Source organism: Procambarus clarkii, chromosome 89 (genome assembly GCF_040958095.1).
Source record: "Procambarus clarkii isolate CNS0578487 chromosome 89, FALCON_Pclarkii_2.0, whole genome shotgun sequence".
NCBI lineage: Eukaryota > Metazoa > Arthropoda > Malacostraca > Decapoda > Cambaridae > Procambarus > Procambarus clarkii.
The window spans coordinates 3,883,330-3,907,107 of NC_091238.1; the positions used below are offsets into that span (position 1 = coordinate 3,883,330).

At 40.7% G+C, this 23,778-nt stretch overlaps 1 protein-coding gene across 1 annotated transcript in view; it reads left to right on the forward strand.

Moving 5' to 3' along the window:
• LOC123773279 (uncharacterized) overlaps positions 1-23,778 on the forward strand; it is a gene marked incomplete in the record, with an annotated part of 416,855 nt that overhangs the window by 147,552 nt on the left and 245,525 nt on the right. Inside the window, 1 exon segment of the mRNA XM_069317846.1 lies at positions 16,383-16,559. Within this exon segment, the coding sequence (XP_069173947.1) occupies positions 16,383-16,559 (177 nt within the window).

The following is a 23,778-nucleotide window of genomic DNA, read 5'->3' on the forward strand; positions in this document are numbered from 1 at the left end:
TGGACAATGGCGTCGTCTTATGAGTACGGTAAGCGCAGGTCTGCCTCTGAACGGCTCTCCACGTGTACTGAGCTGGCCTTCCTCTACCCACGCCGAGTCCGCGTTCATAAAACAAATTATTGTTTCGAACATTAATATTTCTCGCATTTACGCTTGAAACGTTGAAGACTGGACGGGTTTATTATTTAGAGGAAGAAAATATTGTTATTTTCCAATTTAAGAATAGTAAATATATAAGGGAGAGGAATTAATGTCTCCCCATGGCATTCACTGGTGACGTTAACTTTATCACGAGATAGGCCTCTATGATTCCAACGCTCTATTCGACTTTTTGTTAGAGATCAATTCGTCTGCAATTAGTTATCATACAGAATGCTTTAATTATGGAGAATCGAATTTAATTCTCACATACATTGGATATAATGTGTTTACTGTAAGGAAATCTGACGCAATACTGGCGTCAGGTGACGTGAGAATTCTAGCCTACTGCACAGATGAAATTATTAATACATGAGAATTCTACGTGTTGTTAATTTTACTTACTACAATAATTAGTACGGTTAGTAATAAGTAATGAGAATACAACAATGTTGTATTCGGTGTTGGAAATATCCAACAAAAGCTGCCAGATACGTCTATATCCCAGGCGTATTCTGGCCACTATAACATCACATTGCCGGGTTCTTGTTCTATTAGTCCCATATGTGAATGTGTCTTCACGATATCTATCATAATATTTAATGCTACAACTTTCAGGTCTTTGTGAATTAGTTAGGTCGGTGAGATCTTCATTAGATATTTGTTTAAGTATTCTCTTTGTCACTGCTAATGAAACACCCATATCCATTTCTACCTCTGGTTTTCTACAGGCTGTCTTTGCAAGCATATCAACAGTGTCATGCCTTGAGATGCCAACATGTGATGGTATCCATAGGAATATAATTTCAAATCTGTTTTCTTTAGCAGCTAAAACATTCATTCGAATATGAATGTTTTGAATATGAATGAATATCACTGACTATTTTCTGGGTGTTACTACTATGTGCGTTCAATGCCAGGAGTGCACTCTGCGAGTCACAGTATATAAGTCCACTGCCTTTGTCATTTAAAAATTCAGTGGCAAGGTATATGCCTGCAAGTTCGGTTTGAGTTGTACTTGCCCAGTCATTGACGCGCTTCATTGCTGTATGTACGAGAGAAGATTGTTCAAATATGTTACATGCACATCCGGTACATCGTCCACCTTCTACAGAGCCGTCGGTATAGCACTGATACACATCGTTACCCATACTCTGAGTACTTTCAGTGATGCTTTTCAGTGTTAACTGCTTTAATAATGTAGAGTGCACACTATCTTTTTTGGGTGCATTTACAAAATCAACTGATAGATCCCAGTTATCCCATGGAGTAATTGGTTGATTAATCATTGAGTTGGGTACATATATAATATTTTGATGGAGTTGGCTACCTTGTAGAACCAAAATGCATAATCAGATTTCGTTCTTCTTCTATAGACCTCAGGTGAGTGCAGCATATTAGAAAAGTTTAGCTTGAAACTTCATGGGTTGCCGAGATCTACTCAATGCCTTCACGCCGAAAACTGTGCTAATAGACAAAATTCTCTCACTTATGGTAGGAAATTTTAACTCGGCTCTCATATTAACTATTCTCGTGGACTTTGGAGCCCCAAGGATGAGACGCATAGCTTCATTTTGCAAGGTTTCAAGAGATTTCAGCTCTGTCAGTATACAGTGTGAGATGTAGAGCATTGTAGTCAATCACAGAGCGTATAAATGATACATAAAACATTCTAGCAAGTCTCACGTTAAGTCCATGATTGACACCAATAAGGACCCGCAAGGGCTTTAGTCTCTCCCAGTCTCTCCTCTTGAGAGAAGAAAGGTACCCAGGGTCGTTAATGGGGACACCAAGGTATCTGTAAGACTCGCAGTTCTCAAGTGCTCGCCCATCTATATGATAATTGGCTGGTGGAATACCACATGGAATGAGGGCACGAGTTTTCTGTACAGAGATAAGGAGGCCACATTCCACAGCTCTAGTAGCAAAAGCGTCGAGCAGAACTTGCATTCTAGGCTCAGAGGCAGCCTGTAAACATATATCATCAGCATAACAAATGACAGTGTCTTCATTATTAGTTGGAAGATCTTTAATAAGTTTATGCATCAGAACGTTGAACAACAAGGGACTGAGGACCCCTCCTTGTGGAGTTCCCAGTTCAAAGTGTTTGCTCTCTGTGCTTTTAACACCATTAAACAAAACATATGCTGTTCGATTAGACATATAGCTCATTATCCATTTCAGTAATTATCCTTGTATTCCCAGCTCGGCAAGCTGTTCTAATATGGTTTCCCTGTTTGCTGTATCAAAAGCTGCTGCTAGGTCGATGAAGACTGCTTGAGGGGAAGCTTCAATATGTGCGAAGTACTCAGCAAAACAGTGTTGTGTACTGAGCCCAGGCATAAATCCAAACAGTTGGGGTGACAGGTGCCCCTGTATACGATACATGAGCCGGTTAAGAACAATACGTTCAAGCACTTTACAAACACACGATGTTAGAGATGTGGGTCTATAATTATCCGAGTGTGGTTTGAGGATGGGAACAATGACACTCTTTGTCCAAGCATCAGGTAATACTCCTTCACTTAAACTCATTCTGTACAACACTAATAGTGGATTACCTGGTTAGATTTCAGGGGTTATCTTGAGGTTATCTTGAGATGATTTCGGGGCTTTAGTGTCCCCGCGGCCCGGTCCTCGACCAGGCCTCCATCCCCAGGAAGCAGCCCGTGACAGCTGACTAACACCCAGGTACCTATTTTACTGCTAGGTAACAGGGGAATAGGGTTAAAGAAACTCTGCCCATTGTTTCTCGCCGGCGCCTGGGATCGAACCCAGGACCACAGGATCACAAGTACAGCGTGCTGTCCGCACGGCCGACCGGCTCCCTTTGTCGTACGTGTCCCTCTGGTACGTACGTACGTACGTACGTCCCTCTGGTACGTGTGAGACTAATCTCAGTAGACTGTAAGTAATACCATCCTCTCCAGGAGCAGTTGATTTTCCCATCTTTAGTGCATGATTTAATTCCCATTCAGTTACATCATTAAGGTCCGACACGTCGATAGCTGTACAGGCAAGATTGATGGTTCGTTGTCTGTTGTGTGTCATCAAGTTTGTGCTGTATGTTAATTGGGAGTGAGTCGTAGCTTGATCTTAGTGCCCATTGATCAAGGAGGATGTTTGCTTGTTCTAGTGGGCTGTGGCGCAGTGGTTTGGTCGGGTTGCTTCTAGAGATTTTTCGTATCTTTTCCCAAACTTCAACAAGTAATAATAATAATAAGTATTTTATTTAGAAAAAGTACATACATAGATGCAGAGTTACAAACATTCTGATTGTATGTACTAGCTCTATCTATAAATCAATGTCTAAAGCCACTAGTACGCATAGCGTTTCGGGCAAGGTGAGGTGGGGAAAAAACACTTTGACTAAAACTTAATAGTAACTGAACTTAAAGTATATATTGCGTTGAAAGAAAAAATAAAGATAAAAAAGGGGGGAACATAGTAGAAAATAGCCAATATACAAGTTGGTCAACAAACAGCATTGTTTAAAAAAAAAAGTAAGACATGGGTTGACATTTAGGGGTAAGGTATGTTACATGGAGTTAATTAGGTAGTACTTAGTTAAAGATACGAAAAATCTCTAGAAGCAGCCCTGCTGTTTGCTCATTTATACTTTGTAGGAACTCTCCCCAATGTTTATTACGTATAACGTTGCTCATGTCTGTCTCTCTCTATTTGCGACCATAAATGCATGCAAGTCACCTTGTGCTTTGGTTCGTTTGTATGTATCTCCAAGTTGCTTTACTCGTTCATGCTCTTTACCAAATACGGGGTCAAGGACCCACTTGGGTGGTGGTAGGTGTTGCCCACTTCTGCTAGGCTTACGACCTGTTCCCCAACACACCCATGTGTCGTAGTAGGTAGTAATTGTATCAACGAGATCTCTGGAGAAGGCTTGTACATTCGTTATTGTGTGATCTTGATACCATTTTGATATACAATTAATAAAGTGGTCATGCAAGCCATGTGGAATATTCATTTTCCGTCTCTGATGTCTAATTAGGTACATCACACTGTACCTCATAGGAAGCAGAAACTGCATAGTGATCACTAACTAAGTGATTTACCAACGAACATTCCATCCTATCTTGCACAAAGTTTCTACCCATTACATAATCAAGTCTGCCTCCCAATAAATGAGTTTGGGTATCCGTAGTATACATAGTTAATCTGTTGTCATGAACATATTTGATAAATTTGCATCCATTATCGTTGTTAGTAATGTCTCCCAGCGTAATATGTCGAGCATTAGAATCTCCCATGTATATTGTCCCATGATTGTCTAGATCTGGGAGCAATGTTACATAGTTTCTGGCTTCTGGCATATACGTTGAGGAATGAGAAGTGGCCTGCTGTAGTTGAAATTGAAATTGAAATAAGTTTATTGAGGTAAAATACACACAAAGGGATGAGGTAGCTCAAGCTATTCTCACCCCATTCAGTACAACGTGTTAATATATACATAGACACACATCACAAATAAACATATTGCCAAACATTCTGAGAGGTAAACATATACATTTTCTCCTTCACAAGGAGTATGTTGGAGGAGGAGTATACCAACGTTGGAGGTATATACCAGTATGTTGGAGGAGGAGTATATAGGAGGAGTATACTCCTCCTATACAAGGAGTATGCATCAGACGTACACACAAATACTTTTATGACCTAGGTATACTGTATAGACAATTTGCAAGAGACATGCAGATAATTCAACAAAATATTATAATCTTGGTGCAAAATTCTTATATCTCTCAAGAATATCATCAACCTTTCCGTTGTGACACATCCAGGCTATTTGTTCAGGAACAGTCCTTATCTCAGTGTTTCTATATACATTAATCAACGGACAATCAAGAACATAATGGGCCAGGGTGTGAGACCTTAACATACCACATAGTTTACACCTCGTGTCATTATCATGAACATCTAACCCATATTCCCAGTAATATTTGTACCCAAGCCTGAGCCGCATGTACACAGTCACTCCAAGCATTTCTCCTTTTACCATAAGTGAAATGGGTGTTTTGACTCACATACATGTAGTGTTGCATGGTTTGACTACTCTCATACATTATCTCTCTCCTCTCCACTCCCGCCTGTGCCTGAATATTTCTGATTTTGCTTCTTATTTGTCTCATTGTGAATTCACATTCAATGTCAACTTGTGGTTTTGATGTGGCACGTTTGGCCAAGTCATCCGCCACCTCGTTGAGCACTATTCCAACATGAGATGGAATCCACATGAATTTCACACTATAACCTTTCAGCTGTATCTCAGTTATTCTTCTCTTACAGTCCTCAACTATAGACATGAAGACTGGGTTTCGACTGTTTAAGGACTCCAGTGCTCCTCGGCTATCGACAAATACAAAAACATTTTTGTCGTCATGACGTACTTTCTCCAAACACGCCAGAATGGCCTGCAGTTCAGCTTGTGTGGATGATATATAATTACTAAGCCGGAGTTCAATTATCCTGTCCACAGTCCCAAACTCCGTATAATCCCTTATTAGGACACCACACCCGGCCCTGCCATCCTCCGCCACCGACCCGTCGCAATATACATGTAAACTGTTGCCTCTTGGTAACCGAGATATCATGCTTCCATAAGGGCACCGTAATTGTCCCGGTTCATGATGAATCTTTTTCGCCTTGAGGGGTACAATTTCGACGTCTATTTTCTGTACTTTCCAGGGAGCAGACATATTACACTGTCGAGAGGGTTTACAGCAGTCAAGTACGTCGTATTCCCTGAGGTCATGAGCTAATCCCCTCGTGTAGCGTGTCTCCCTCAGTTTCCTGGAAGTGTGTACGTCACTCAGGCAGGTCTGAACGCTCTCAAACAGCTTATCCCCTCCTTTTCTCCGCATGAAACGAATAGCTGTAGTTTGTACATGAAAGTGATGATACTGTGTGTGTACATTGTGTGACGTGCTCACAAGAATGTGCGGTAAATCACTTCTGATGTATGGCCTGTGGCGTTACTGCTAGTATAGGATGCATACCCTCTGATCTTTGGTGGGGTTTTGTTTATCATGTTCGACGTGTAGGGCTCCTGTATAGCAATTATATCTATGCTGTTACTGGTAACATATGCAATTAGATCATTCAGTCTTTTGTTGACGCTACGAATGTTCCAATTGAGAAACCTAATGGTCCTTGTGTCAGCAGCAGCCATCGTCTTGGTGGTGTTCCTCCGTGGGACTAATGGTCCCATTGTTGTCCTTGTCCCACTTCCACAATGTGTTACAATACAATACAATACAATTTTACAATACATACTACAGACCTATATCTATCCTGCCAAACTTGTCAAAAATTTTTGAAAAACTAATCTATAAGCAGCTTTACTCATATCTAGCAAAACTCAATATACTTAGCCCTTGCCAATATGGCTTCAGACACAAAAAAAGCACTAACGATGCACTTATTAGTATGCTTAACTCGATTCATACAGCTCTTGATAAAAATGAGTTCTCTGTTGGGTTGTTTGTGGACCTGCGTAAAGCTTTTGACACTGTCAACCACCAAAACCTTCTTCTTAAATTACATCATTATGGAGTCAGAGGACACTCCCTACAATACCTCAAATCCTACCTTACTGACAGGCTCCAATATGTTTCTGTGAATAATACAATTTCTCCCACCCTACCCATCAACATTGGTGTTCCCCAGGGCAGCATACTTGGCCCTCTACTCTTTCTCATCTACATTATTGACCTTCCAAATGCCTCCCAACACCTCAAACCAATTCTATTTGCTGACGACACAACCTTCATTTACTCCAGTCCTGATCCCCTTGCTCTAAATGCCACAGTAAATACTGAGCTAAATAAAGTCCATCTGTGGCTAACTGCCAACAAACTCACCCTTAACATTGACAAAACCTTTTATATTCTGTTTGGCAATAAATCCTCTAATCAAATAAATCTCAAAATAAACAATACCCAAATTTGTAACAAATTAGATGGCAAATTCCTTGGCATTCTCATTGACCAGCAAGCTTAATTTCCAGGGACACATTCTAAACATATCAAAAAAAGTTTCAAAAACTGTGGGCATTCTTTCTAAGATCAGATATTATGTACCACGCCCTGCCCTGGTGACTCTCTATTACTCCCTTATCTATCCATATCTCAACTATGGTATTTGTGCTTGGGGCTCTACTACCCAAAATCACTTACGTCCTCTAATTACTCAACACAAAGCTGCTATTAGGACAATATCCAATTCTGGCCCCAGACATCACTCGGTACCCCTACTCAAATCTCTGAATATGTTAGACATTAAGTCACTGCACATTCTCTCATGTGTATTATACATATATAAAACGCTAAACTATAATGCCAATCCTGATCTCAAAAGCTTCATAGAAGGTTGTATCAGAACCCATGAGCATCACACCAGAAATAAATACAGTTTTGATATTCCTAGAGTACGACTTAATCAAACTAGAAATGCTCTACAAATCAAGGGGCCCAGAATGTGGAATGACCTTCCCAACCATGTTAAAGACTGTACCTCTTTCAACCAGTTTAAGTTAAAAGCGAAGCTATACCTAATAAATTACCTGTAACCTACCTTACCCTTCTATTGTCAACCAATGTCTGTTTTTTTCTTTAAAGAGCGCTGTTTGTCGACATAATTGTATTTGTGCTGCTTTTTCATCTATGTTTTCATTTCTTGTTTTCATTCTACTCATTATGCTCAATTAGTATTAAGCTTGTCATTTAAGTTTATCATGCCCGAAACGCTTTGCGTAATAGTGGCTTTAGGCATTGTATGTACTAGCTCTACCTATAAGTCTAACAATCCTTGTAAATATTTATTGTATGTATGTACCTTACCTAAATAAAATTGTATTGTAAATAAAATTGTATTGTATTGTATTGTATACTAATAACACACAATACTAATAACCTGAAAAATAAACAAACATTAAATGGAAAATTTTGTATTTGGTTTTATCTCATATGGGACACAGCACACACAGGTAGGGGTGCACAGTATATCATTAAAAAAGAACTAACGCTGAAGGTCAAAACAGCAAGCTGCCTAAGCGGCAGGATTGATGACGTGACGTCAGCATACATGGAAAACTAGACATAGTGGAAGCTCCTAACAAGGCCCCGGAGCGGGAGGGATATCATGTATGCGCATGGGGGTCCTTCCGGCCTCCGCCTTACCCACTCGTCGGCTCCGGCCAGGTCATCCACCCTCTTGTGAGACACCATTAGGAGAAGTGATACTCCAGATAACGACTCTGCTTAGATAGTTGGCTACCAGCTATCCTGGCTGCGGTTCACCTAAGCGAGACTATATTGACCCTTATGCACCCTGTGCATGGTGATCCTGGGACTAAGGTGGTCTGCCCCTAGATGTGGTCTTGGACCATATTCTGTAAATGGAATATGTCCAGGTCAGGGCCTTCACAGAGCAAATCTCAAGGTCTGTCTTGGCGAGTCCCATATTCACCCGAGCCCCGTGTGTCTTGTGGCATGCCAGGGATATGTGGCCCAGGGTTCCTGGCTTCCGACAAGCATCGCAGAAACCAGAAGCCTCAGGTCTACCCCAAGCTGCTCTAGATGGCGTGGCTACAGCGTTTGCCCTAATCTGAATGAGTTTAATGGCATAAGCACTGTCACGCAGTATATTATCATTTTCACTCTGGTACTGACTGGAACGCGTTCGTTAAGATCGTTAATTATTTTAATATATGCTGGTGCGGGTCCACTTCCTTGTCCAGTTAATGTGTGTGTCACTATCACTGCTGTCATCACTGAGTTGACTGACGACGTCGCTGCCACCGCCTCCATTGTCGCTCTCATCTCTGCTGCCGGCGGGCAGGAACCTTTACCAGCGCGGGCCACAGCAGTGTGGAGGCTGCTATATCTCTTGTGAAGGAGCCCGACATAGCGTCTGTATAATTTCAGCCAGTTCTGCTACCCGTGCTTGCAAGGCTACCAACTGTCCTTGAACTGTTGTCTCAGGCTGTTGAGAGTTGTCAGGGGCGCTGCTGGTACTGTCACCCCTATGGGATGGGTCAACAGTACTAGAGCCGGCATCAGTAGGCACTTGTTGAGTCGCGGGCACTTGCCTCCTTGTGCCAAGAGAGGATGGCCGTTTGGTACAGTCTAAGTGCCAGATGGTTACTCCTTCCGTACCACATCCGAAACACTTCAGCGTCGGTTTAGACTGAGCCACAGTTTCAGATTGTTGCCCTGCTTCTGTTACCATGATCTGTTGCTCCTGTTCCGGCTTTCTTTGATCTTGGCAGGCCTCAACCCGTTCTCGCACTTTCGTATAGTCAATATTGACTTATTAAATACGTGCATAGGTAACATACTAGTTTACCTTGAAAAGCTTCATAGAAAACACCGACCTTACCTAACCTTCTTAGTATGTTAAGATAAGCATCTTATTGCTTCGTAATTACAATTCTTACTTAACCTATTATAGGTATAGGTTTACCTATACCTATCTGGCCTTCTTTAGTGATTGTGGTATATCTGAAAACCTGAACCCGACCAATGCCGATACTGAAAATAACTCGTGAGTGCCTGAGCCTAACCTAACTTAATCTAACCTTGTCCAAGGTGCTGTCTCTGCCTTACCATTTACCTAATGTTCTCTCATTCATATAATTTCCTAAGTAATCAGTAAAGTCTCCATGCACTTATGCAAGCATCTACCTCAGTATCATTATAAAATTTTATTTTTAAATCTAATCTTACCCTTTTCTTTTTAAATTTAATTGTACTGATTTATGTCATTTATTGAAATTAATTATTGATCTCATTTTGTTCTCTTAAGTACATACTAATTATAGGTTAAAAACTAAGCTAAATAAAATTAATTATCTTTAAGATTATTTTACTTTACAGTTATTTGTCTAATTTTTTATATATTCATCTTCAGTCTCTTCTGATTTTTTGTTCTCTCCACCAAACTTGTGTATCCTTCATGGCTATCTAGTGATCTTTTTTTTTTTTTTTTTTTTTTTTTTTTTTTTTTGAGATATACACAAGAGTTGTTACATTCTTGTACAGCCACTAGTACGCGTAGCGTTTCGGGCAAGTCCTTAATCCTATGGTCCCTGGAATACGATCCCCTGCCGCGAAGAATCGTTTTTTCATCCAAGTACACATTTTACTGTTGCGTTAAACAGAGGCTACAGTTAAGGATTTGCGCCCAGTAAATCCTCCCCGGCCAGGATACGAACCCATGACATAGCGCTCGCGGAACGCCAGGCGAGTGTCTTACCACTACACCACGGAGACTGTTATTCTAAGTTAAAATAATCTAACTTTATTCTAATTGTTTAAATTTTTTTGTATGCTTGCATTTATTGTTGTTTTACTATAATAATTCTCTAATTATAGCAGACTTAGTATTTATGTAAGCATTTACCTCAGTGTCTTAGTCAAATCTTGCTCATAAATATAATCTTACCCTCTTGTTTTTTAAATTTTTAAATTTAATTGTAATTTGATTTATACATCATTTATTGTAATTAATTATTGAGCTCATTTTGTTTTCTTAAATTCATGCTAATTATAGGTTCACAACTAAGCTATATTAAATAATTTATTTTTAAGATTATTTTACTCTACGATTATTATCTCTATTTTTTGCTATATATTATTCTTATCAGTCTGATTTTTTCTTCTCTCTTAACCTAACTACTGAATCCTTCCTGGCTATTTACGGGGATCTTTACTCTACTTCAAATTGTTTCTATTTTTTGTGTACCTACGTTTATTGTTGTTTTGCTATAATTACTTTCTATTTACAGCAGACTTAGTATTTAACTGTTCCTGTAATTGCTTATCTTATTGTATCGTGACAATATTGTATCTCTATGCTTACTGATATTGATTCTGATCGAAATCTTCTGTCCCATATCCACACAAATGAGCACATTGATCATTATTATTATTGTAGGTATTACACAGCAAATCTTGCAAAAAACAAACTCCTAAATAGCACCTGCTTATCAGTTTACAACCAAAATGTTAGGTAAACTTGGTAAACATTTTGATGATACAAATACACTACTCACAGCACTAGGTACTAAATTATCATTCGTCATTTTAACAGAAACTTGGCTAAGTAATGACTCAAAATTATGGTGTCATGTTAGTGATTCAATTATTTTCATAAAACAAACATAGTTTTGCTGTTATTACACTATATACACAGGTTATTTACAAGTATCTGCATGTTTTGTTCACCATAACGAACCACTAAGTTGGAATTGTGAGTCAAAAAGCAATGAAGAGTGGCCTTCACCCAGCAGCCAGTCAGCCACTCGCCACCACTCTCTCACTCACCTCCTCCCACCATACTGTTTTTGCTTTTATTCACTATACACAGACGTGACATTATATATAAATATCTATATGTTTTGTTCACCATAACTGTACATCTAAGCTTGTATGGTGAGTTCAGTCAATAAGAAAGTTACACACACAGTCGGCTGGTAGCTGCCACCCTCACTGGTTCAAGGCCAGATGCACTAATATTTCTCCTCCAACAATACTGTTTGTGTTGTTATTACACTATATACACACATTATATATAAGTATCTACATGTTTTATTCACCATATCTGTACAAATAAGCTGGTATGGTGCCCAAAGACCATAGTGGCCATCAGTAAACATGACATGCCATGCAGACAATGCACCTCCCTCGCCAAAATGGCGGCTCCCAACATACTCCTATTGCTGTTATTATACTCTATACACACGTTATATACAAGTATAGTATCTACATTTGTGTTCACCATGGCGAACCACTAAGCTGGTATGGTAAGTCTTGTCAATAAAAGATGGTGACACACAGTCAGAAGACGACGCCACCTCCCTCCCTCCCTTATTTATTTATTTATTTATTTATTTATGCATATACAAGAATGTACATAAGGAATGTGAGGATACAAATATGGTAATTACAGTCTTGTAAAGCCACTAGCACGCGCAGCGTTTCGGGCAGGTCCTTAATCTAAGAAAATTTTAAGGAGGTAAATACATGCAAAATTTATAGACAAAAAAATAACAGATTACATGAAATGAAAAAAAAAAAAAAAAATAGAAAATTATAGGTACAGTATATTAAAGCACATAGGTAGCTAAGATTGATTGCAATGACAGCTTAAAATGGTAGTTGACAACAAATTGGTAGGCACAATGCAGCAGAAACAATATAAGATTGATTGCAATGACAGCTTGAATGGAAGTTGACAAAAATTGGTAGTCACAATACAGCATATGGCTAGCACATAAAAGAAGACAGCAATGAACACAATGATAAGGTTGTTTGATATTACATAAAAATTAGGAGATTGGGTAACACTAGGTACAGAGCAAATTTAAAGCTCAGTGTAGGAAACTAAGATGAAGAAGTTAGGTACTTTTTGGTTTTGCTTTTAAATAAGGCAAAAGTTTTACAGTTTTTCAATTCACTAGGGAGTGAGTTCCATAGACTAGGTCCCTTAATTTGCATAGTGTTTTTACACAGATTAAGTTTGACCCTGGGGATATCAAAGAGATATTTATTTCTGGTGTGGTGATAATGGGTCCTATTACATCTGTCCAGGGAGAGTTTCAGAGCATGGTTTGCATTTAAGAACAGGGTTTTGTAAATGTAGTTGACACAAGAGAATGTGTGGAGGGAGTTAATATTTAGCAAGTTTAGGGATTTAAACAAGGGAGCTGAGTGTTGTCTGAAAGCAGAGTTAGTTATAATTCTGATAGCAGATTTTTGCTGTGTGATGATGGGCTTAAGGTGGTTTGGAGTGGTAGACCCCCATGCACAGATACCATAATTAAGATAGGGATAGATTAGTGCATAATATAGTGAGAGGAGAGCAGAGTTAGGAACATAATATCTGATTTTGGAGAGTATACCAACTGTCTTAGAGACTTTCTTAGTTATGTGTTGAATGTGGGTGCTGAAGTTGAGTCTCTTGTCTAGGAATAGGCCAAGAAACTTGCCATCATTTTTATTACTGATGTTAATGTTGTCTATCTGTAGCTGAATTGCATTTGATGATTTGCTTCCAAATAAGATGTAGTAAGTCTTTTCGATGTTTAATGTTTGTTCGTTGACATCCATAAGTGGACTTTTTTTAATTCATTATTCACAACATTATTTAGTGTATGTGGGTTGAGGTTTGAGTAGATAAGGGTAGTATCGTCAGCAAACAATATAGGTTTGAGAATATTAGAGACATTAGGCAGATCGTTTATATATATAAGAAATAGAAGAGGTCCTAAGATGCTGCCCTGTGGCACTCCAACGGTAATTGGTAGAGTGGAAGAAGTTGTATCATTGATGGTTACATATTGGTGTCTGTCACTAAGATAGGATCGGATGTAGTCAAGGGCAAGGCCTCGGATTCCATAATGCTGGAGTTTAAGTAAGAGGTAGTTGTGATTAACAGTATCAAAGGCTTTTCTTAGGTCAATGAAGAGTCCAATCGGAAACTCATTTTTGTCAAGGGCTGAGTAGATAATGTCAAGGAGACTAATGATTGCATCATTGGTGCTCTTTTGGGACCGGAAGCCAAACTGGCAGGGGCTGAGTATGTCGAATTTTACGAGGTAGGAATAGAGCTGTTTGTAAATAATTTTTTCAAATATTTTTGATAGAGTGGGTAGATTTGATATTGGTCTATAATTGTTTATGTCCGCCGGATTGCCTCCTTTATGGACTGGCGTTACTCTTGCTTTTTTGAGGATATCAGGGAAGGTGTGATACTCTATAGATTTGTTGAACAGTAGTGCTATGGGTGGGGCAAGGGCATGGGAGGCTCTCTTGTACACAATGGACGGAATTTCACTGGTGTTCCCTGCCTTGGTTTTTAGAGAATGTATGATGGACACAACATCTGCCGGGCTGATTGGTGAAAGGAGAAGAGAGTTTGGATAGCTGCCTGAGAGATATGTGTTAATGTGTGTCTGAGTCTGTGGGATTTTACTGGCAAGATTAGCACCAACCGATGAAAAGAAACTATTAAATTCATTTGCCATTTCTAAATCAGTTGACGGTATATCCCCATCCTTGTAGAGTTTTATTTGGTTATGTGAGTGTTGTTTAGTTCCTAGGATACTAGAGATAGTTTTCCAAGTGCTTTTCATGTTGCCTTTTGCTTCATTGAATCTATTCACATAATATGCAAGTTTTGCCTTTCTTATGATACTGGTAAGCATTGATGAGTACCTTGATATTACATAAAAATTAGGAGATTGAGCTTTAAATTTGCTCTGTACCTAGTGTTACCCAATCTCCTAATTTTTATGTAATATCAAGGTACTCATTACTTAGTGTAGGAAACTAAGAAGATGAAGTTAGGTACTTTTTGGTTTTGCTTTTAAATAAGGCAAAAGTTTTACAGTTTTTCAATTCACTAGGGAGTGAGTTCCATAGACTAGGTCCCTTAATTTGCATAGAGTGTTTACACAGATTAAGTTTGACCCTGGGGATATCAAAGAGATATTTATTTCTGGTGTGGTGATACCAGCATTACTGCTGGTATCAGAATTACTCCTCCCACCATGGAGCACAGTGCTAAATATCACCACAATCCTACTATTATCAGAATCCTGGTCAGTTTTATCACAGTCTTCTGTAATACTATCATCGCTAAATAATAGCATGTACTTATATATTTTCACATTTTTAGGCAATGCTGTGGTCACAAGCTGAACAGCGGTACTGTGAACTCATGCTGCGTGCGCCAGCCTTGGTGGCTCACTCAGTACCGAGGCTTTCACACCAGGGAATGTTGCCTACGAATTTTTTTTCTAGGTGGGGTCTGTTGACTATCGGTCGTGGCTGGACTATTACTGCCCCCTATCCCATGCGGGGCATTTATAATCGTGCGCTAGAGCCTCAATCGTCTATATATGTATTGCGCGGTCTAAGGGTTAATAGGGCCACACACACAGATGATGCCCGGCCCTGGTCAGCTGGGGGGCTGGAGGTTGACCCCACTTTACTGCCAAGCAAGGGCACCCCCCTCCCCACGAAGCAGTCCCTGGGCCCCTCATTGCCAAGGGGCCCCAGTAATAGAGGATATTCCTGGAGGCACTCGCTTGGACTTCATGCCCCAGTGGAAGAGAATATCATATCCCGGGTAGCACTAGAATATGGCACAATAGCATTTTCACCAACGTAATTCTGCATTGTTAGACTAACCCTCTGGAAGATACACATTATTACACTTTTAAAAATTATCAACACTTCCATAGAAATAAATATTTCATTCACCTGGGATCTAGGAGACTAGATTATTACACTACCATAAAAACTGGTAACATGGTTTAAACATATTTAGTACCCAAATCCCACTGGCTATAGGTGGTTTGAGCAGAGTTGGCACCACTTGTCTTCCTTCTGACCACAAAACACAGCTAGCTAGCATTCTACCTCCTCTTCACAAATCAACTTGAGAATGGTCCAGGACGGACCGAAACGTCGTCGTCCCTTCAACTTCTAGTGTGTGGTCTGGTCAACACAGCTAGCTGGGGCTAGCTTGGTACTAAAGTTGTTGTTGTTGTTGTTTAAGATTTGCTACCTGGAACAAAAAGTTTCGAGTAGCACCGGCTATGGTGAACCCGTTGCTGTAGTCAAGGACATATTTTTGTTTTTATAAATGTTCAGGTAAAGTTAATGTCAAAATGTTTCCAAACTCAACCATTTTCCTTTACAAACACAAAGAGTGAGGAAAACATTAAAAAACATTTAGATACTGTATAGCATAATTAAAAGAAATTGCACAACTCTTGAGTGCTTTAGGGGGGACTCCACAGTATAGTGGTTAACTATACCTTAATGTTGCTAAACAAAGGTTTCCAAATGCTACATCTGTTCAGTGTTAAAAGCTTATACTTACATCTAAGTACACACCTGTATCTAAAGTAGAATGTTTACACTGATGAAGACTGGTGTAGGCCTAGAGTAAACATTTGTAAGAATTGTTCTTCATACATATTTATCCTGGCTGGCTTAATTTCCCTGGCAGAACAAGATCTTTGGGCAATTTTCTTTTTACCCGATGTACCTGTTCAACTACAGTAGATGTAAATAGGTATCAGGGAACTGGGCAACTGTTGTGGGTTGCATTCTGGGAAATGGCAGTCAATGGCTGGGGAGACCTCAGTAAGTCTAACAGGAATCCAATCTCAAATAACAGAACCCATGATTATATAGTATGTTTGTGTTGGACAGGTAATGGACGGGATCCACGAGGGAGCCGCAGTGGCAGCAATGGGGACGTGGTCGACAGCAACGTGTTGCGGAAGGTGGCCAGTCTCACCCTCGACCGAGCCACCATTGACAAGAAGGTCACTAAACCCAAGTTCGTCCCTGAAAAGCTCGACTTCAAGATTTATGAGAAGTTTGAAGGTAAGATTGTTTCAAAATATTTTTGTATTTTTTGATGTAGCATTTAGAAAGATTTTTTGTGTATAGTTTTCGTGTTTGTTCACAAACATTGTAACTTTTTCTTGTTTATTAATGAAAGGTATGTTATGCTTGATAAAATTGTTGAAAACTTGTGTTTTGGATTGTTTTGATAATTTTAAGAAAAGAAAGTGGTGAGTTTAGGTAAAATGATGTACAGTATAATTATTCTTTAGTTGAATGGAATTAATTTTTAGTACAGTATCTAAAAACGATTGAAGGAATGTTTCAGTAAGCGTTATGGATACAGCAGCAGCTGTGAATACAATTTTATTTAAATTTCTAACAGTTAAATGGTTTTAAATAAATTTTGATTATACATATGCATAAAACCTTACTCATTGTGTATATCCTTGTTCAATATGCATATACAGCACTCTTGACTGGGGCCCCCTACCCAGATAATGGACACTGGGACCCCCTACCCAGATAATGGACACTGGGACCCCCTACCCAGATAATGGACACTGGGCCACTACCCAGATAGATAATGGACACTGGGGCCCCTACCCAGATAGATAATGGACACTGGGGCCCCTACCCAGATAGATAATGGACACTGGGACTACTACCTAGATAATGGACACTGGGACCCCTACCCAGATAATGGACACTGGGGACCCCTACTCAGATAATGGGTCTTGCCCATCTGCTAAAGTACAAGATTCCCCTTGGAAAGTTATGCACAAATTATTTATATTATAAATATAATTTAAAAGGGGATTTGAATCCCAATAATTATTTATAATTATCCACTCTTCCAAGTGATCTCTTATGAACAATATGGCAACATGGGATCCCTAGAATCCTGGGGCCCCTTACGTGGTTTGACTTTTGCTTAAATAGGATATTACTGCACTTAAGAAAATAAATGAACTGCGACTCGGAACGAGAACTGTATTTTCTCTGACCCTGACCCAAGTATGTTTTTTTTTAATTTAATTTTAATTGAACTATTAATAATAAAAATAAAGCAATAATAGCTAAGAGGTAGGTCCCAAGAACTAATGTCTGATACGTCATATAGACCCACATGCGGATAGACCATTATTTGACTTGATACTTTAACTACGACTAGGGAGCCGGTCGGCCGAGCGGACAGCACGCTGGACTTGTGATCCTGTGGTCCCGGGTTCGATCCCAGGCGCCGGTGAGAAACAATGGGCAGAGTTTCTTTCACCCTATGCCCCTGTTACCTAGCAGTAAAATAGGTACCTGGGTGTTAGTCAGCTGTCACGGGCTGCTTCCTGGGGGTGGAGGCCTGGTCGAGGACCGGGCCGCGGGGACACTAAAGCCCCGAAATCATCTTAAGATAACCTTAAGATAACGACTCTGTATATACTGTACTCTATTGAACCCTAAAAAAGTGACACCTTATGCAGGAATTGGCCTAAAACTGAAAATACAATCCATATCATAAAATCTGCAAATTTTATGATTTGGTTTATAATATTCTCATGTCACTGATATATATGATAAAAATGTTTTGGCCCCAAAATGGACCCCTGTGGTACTCCTCTTACCATAGTTCTCCAGTCAGATTTATTCCCATTTAATATGACCCTTTGTTTATTTTGTTTTAACCATTGTTTTATCCATTCTAATATTTTACCATTTATTTATTTATTTATTTATTTATTTATATATATATACAAGAAGGTACATTGGGTTTGTGAGAATACATTGGATAGTACAGTATTTACATTCTTGTAAAGCCACTAGTACGCGCAGCGTTTCGGGCAGGTCCTTAATCTAGCAGATAATTTTAAGTAGGTAATTTCAATCAGAATTGATAAATGATTTATTTATTCTTTATTTATCTTTATTCTTATTCATTACCATTTATTCCAAATGGTAATGCTCAAGGTATATTTCTACTTTGAGAAGCACTCAAGAAGCTGGGCAGGAACAAGGCAGTTGGCCCAGATGGACTTTCACCTTGGGTTCTTAGAGAATGTGCATACATAACAGGTTATTCTCTAAACTGGAATATGCCCAAATACAGATGACAGTAGACTAAAAAGTGTAACAGACATCACTGACAGTTCTATATGTACAGACACTATAACAGTCCTTGATAGAGAGAGAGACAAACCAGGAGGACAGACATGCAAGTTCTATGAACTTGCATATAGTCATTTGCAGACAGATATTCTGGAAATAGAAAGGGATTAGAATGCAGCTACCATCATCCCGGGAGCCGGTCGGCCGAGCGGACGGCACGCGGGACTTGTGATCCTGTGGTCCTGGGTTCGATCCCGGGCGCCGGCGAGAAACAATGGGCAGAGTTTCTTTCATTCTATGCCCCTGTTACCTAGCAGTAAATAGGTACGTGGGTGTTAGTCAGCTGTCACGGGCTGCTTCCTGGGGGTGGAGTCCTGGTCAAGGACCGGGCCGCGGGGACACTAAGCCCCCCGAAATCATCTCGAGATAACCTCGAGAAGATCCCAAAAAATGTCTAAATATGCTTAGGAAAGGAAAAAGTTAATTTGGATCAATGTGTAGGTTTTACCATCCTGACATGTGAAAAAACATTTTTGCAAGGGCAAAAAATGCTATAATCTCGGCTGCCCATACTTTCACATGAAAGGCACGGAACGCTACATAAACAGTGGCAAACAAGAAAATGGCTTTGGAGGAAAGTCAAATAAATTGTTAAACCTAGACAAAAGAGGTTTCAAAAGATGAGAGAGAATGTATAGAACTGTATCAAAAGACCCACTTGCATACTAGAATAACAGATACGGAGATTTAAGTTTCCGTGGTGTAGTGGTAAGACACTCGCCTGGCGTTCCGCGAGCGCTATGTCATGGGTTCGTATCCTGGCCGGGGAGGATTTACTGGGCGCAATTCCTTAACTGTAGCCTCTGTTTAACGCAACAGTAAAATGTGTACTTGGATGAAAAAACGATTCTTCGCGGCAGGGGATCGTATTCCAGGGAACATAGGATTAAGGACTTGCCCGAAACGCTACGCGTACTAGTGGCTGTACAAGAATGTAACAACTCTTGTATATATCTCAAAAAAAAAAAAAAATACAATAACACCCTTTTGGGCCCTGCCCAAATTGAACTCCCCTAATTCCTGAAATGAGATTTGAAGGCCAAATCATTGTGGCTTCACACAGTGGGAGTAGCCACAAATTCCCTCCACACCAGAGCTACAATTACGACAGGCAACAACCCTACAACAGTCAGTACTGGTCAGAACACATCGGATACATCCACATATACTGGACCTGCCAGAAAAGTCTCGCAGTCAAACTACCCTAAATAGTAATCTCATTCATCTTTGCCAACATACAAGGACTGTACACAAGAGCAAAAATCAAAGTACCATTCATAAATGACCTCACCGAGTCAAATGAAGTATTTGGAGATTTCACAGAAACCCATACAAGGGAATTCTTGGACAGTGAGATCTGGGTACCAGAATATAATCTATACAGATGTGATAGGGTAAATAGGTTACATGGCGTAGGAGGTCTGTATTACAGAAAACCTTGTATGCTTGGAGTTCCTTAACTCTACAAATGAGGTGTTAGAAGTACTGGGTGTAATACACACAGAAATCACAATGTGTGATAGATCAAATGAATAAATAGAGAAAATAAACTTAGTTATTATTCTAATACAATATACAAACCGACAAATGCAGTGGCTGAGTAATTCACAGAACATGAATACAAAATAGAGAAGAGCCTCGATAATTTGGCAAACTCAGTACCTGATATTATCTGCCTAGGTGACTTGAGCTTGCCTAGTCTAAGAGAATAGCAAACAATATTATTGTATCGGGAAATCTATCTGGACATAACCAACCACAGATTAGAGAACTACAGTACACTGTACTTGGATTCTGTAACAAACTTTCACTCAACCAGCCAATAACAAAACCAACTAGGAACCAAAATATTCTAGATCTGGGGCCAGATTCACAAAAGAACTTACGCAAGCACTTACGGACCTGTACATCTTTTCTCAATCTTTGGCGGCTTTGTTTCCAATTATTAAACAGCTAATGAGCTCCGAAGCACTAGAAAGCTGTTTATAACAATAACAACAGTTGAATGGGAAGTTTTCATGCTTGTAAACTGTTTAATAAATGTAACCAAAGCCGTCAAAGATTGAGGAAAGATGTACACGTTCGTAAGTGCTTGCGTAAGTTCTTTCGTGAATCTGGCCCCTGATCTTCACAAACATAGACATAATCAAGGACATTACCATCTCAGATACCACATACTTGGATCACAAGATCATTGAAGTGCAAACTAACATCAATACTCAGAATAGACCTAAAACAATGATCAAGTGAGAAGGGTTATTCAGTAAATTTAATTTTAATAAAAGGATAGACTGGGAAAAAATAAACAGGGAACTTGCAAACATTCAATGGAAAATTGTTCTATGTAATAAAAATCCCATACAATGTATAGAACAACTGACTTCCGAAGCACATAAGGTCTGTCTGAAACATGTCCCTTTGAGGAAAGCCAGAAAGAGGTCTAACATTGAAAGAGAATGCAGACAACACTACAAAAGGAGGAAGAAAAATAAACAGAAATGCTTAAGCAGACATGACTAACCCTACAAAGAAAGAATAATTTAAACAGGAGATTGAAGAAATCAAGCAGAGACTGAACCTTCATATCAGATTGAAGAAATACAACTAGAACAGAAAGCAGTACAAGAGGTAAAGAAAAACTCAAAATATTTCTTCACGTATGCAAAATCAAAAGCAAAAACCACTGCCAGTATTGGACCTATTCGTACAAGTGAAGGTTCATACACAGAAGATGACAAAGAAATTAGTGAAATCCTAAAAAACCAGTGTTGATTTCTCATGAAATGCCATTTTATGGGAGGAAGCCCCTTTGGCTCCCCGGAGCTATCTGGGCTGATATGAATGTATTAGACCCTGGTATCATTCAAGCGAATAGCGTTCCTAGGCCAACTGGGGACCACGAGCCAGACCCTAGCCCCCTCAGAGAGGCACAAGGAGCAATGGCCTATAGAAACCCCCGTGTGGTTAGGAGCATTCTATGTCTGCCATCGACCGGATTCGGCACCCAGATAGGTAGGCATCCCAAAACAAACACCTATTCTGGTTAAAATATGGCTACCGAAAGCCGAACGAGTGGACAGAACTCCCGAAACAAAATTATTTAACTAGCATGACGTCGTGTCGCTGCGCCGCCGTCTGCGCAATCCCCTCCTCCCTGGGAGGGAAAAGGGGGAGCCCCAGACCCACCAGCCGGCGACCCAACCTACAGTTCTTGGCTGATGTGATTACTGGCTGGTTGAGTGCCTCTGGCTCCCGCTTTGTTTCAGTTCTACGATAAACTATGTGGAAAACACGAGTACACCGCCCAGAACAAACATCCCGGCCCCAGCGCACGAGGTACTAACCGCACCACCTGTCCATCGGGCGGCGTGGCTCGTACACCAGTCGGACACACACATCATACACACACACATCGTACAGACGGTCCAAGAATTTTGGAAGGTACAAAGAGCACCACGACAAACAAGCACAAATGCACGGAGGCACATATGGACAAAAAGACACCCCCTGAACCAGGAACATGCATGGACCCCGATACAAAGGGAACAGTATCGCAATGGAAGCGCGAAAAGGATGAGAAAAATGTGGGAATAAAATGGATAAGTTTAGATTCAGGAAAGACGTGGGTAAACACTGGATCGGTAACCGGATTGTTGATTTGTGGAACCAATTACCGCGTGATGTAGTGGCAGGGTGGGTTCCCATGATTGTGTCAAACGAGGGATGGACATGTATGCGAGTGGGATTGTGTGGCTATAAATAGGGGCTGCCTCGTACGGGTCTGATCAGTTGGCCCCTCCTTCATTCCAGCTTTTCTGGCGGCCTCTGCCTTTTTTCTTTGAGGCGAAGGGTTTGGAGGATAGCTCGGGCCCGGGTCCTGGTGTGGAGGTTCCTGGGGTGGGGGAGGGGCTGACTTGAGGGGGCTTGGGCCCCATTTGACCCCACTTGGGTTTTGGTACCCTCTGAGTGGGGCTTCTTGTTGCAGGGAGTGGGGTTTTCTTATCCCTCCCTCCTTGTACGAGTTTGATATGGTGTCACCCCCTCCCCAGGTTTGGTTCTGGGTTTCCCTTGGATACTTTGGTTCTTTCCTTTTGGAGGTTTTCGGCTTCCTGCATCCTGCCTCGTGAGGTGCGGGAGGCCATTGAGGCTTACCTCCTACGCGACCCAGATTGCACCTTGATAATGGACCCTGTCTCTTTTGAATTTGGTTCTTCCATTCTTTACTGGGTGCATTATGAGGTTCCGGAGTCGTCCTGGTTGGCAGACTGTCCTATCTTTTTGTTGGGGGAGTGGCATACTTTGTCGGTCCTGCACGCATATGTGGCGAGAGGCCCTTACGGTTGTTCAGGTTTACCTGGAGGGGGCAAGTTTGAGCGCCTCAATGTGTGTGTATTCGCCCCTGCTCTTCCTCGGGATGTTGGCCTGCTACAGCTTCATATGCGAGTTCCCTCCCTTTCCACTGCCCTGGTTGCTGAGCACTTGCTCGCCAGTGGCCATTTGGCTTCGGTCTTGCATTTCTGTTCCATTCTCAAGCTATCTTCGGACTGGCTTGAGGATGTGCAGGTGCTCAGGGCCCCTTCATTCTGTGGTGGTGCCAGGCCTTGGAGTCTGTGGTGGTGCAGTATCTGCAAGCGGCGGCTTCTAGTTGTCATTCCATGTCGGACTTGTTGGTTCTCCAGGCCTCACCCAGAAAATGGTGTTTCATTACATTCAACTCTGGTTTTCTGGGTGAGCCCCGGAGGCTCCTTGGAGCTATATTACTGATATATGCTATATCTCTGGGGCTTCAGTCAATGGAGTTCTGCCTACCTGGGACCAGAGCTGGAACCTGGCCCCTCAGAGAGGCACAGGGAGCAATGGCTTAAGGAGACCCCCCCATATATTTGGTGGTATTTCTTGTTTACTATTGACCGGGGTTAGACACCCAGAAAGGTAGGTATCTCAAAACAAACACTACATGGTAGTAATTGTAAAAAAAACCCAAGACCGAACAGAGAAATAGATCTCCCCAAAAGAAGAAAGAGGAAACCAGGAAACCAGCAATTGTCATCACCGCCACCGAGCAGCTTGTCCGCTCAGCCCTCCCCTCCCCTCCCTG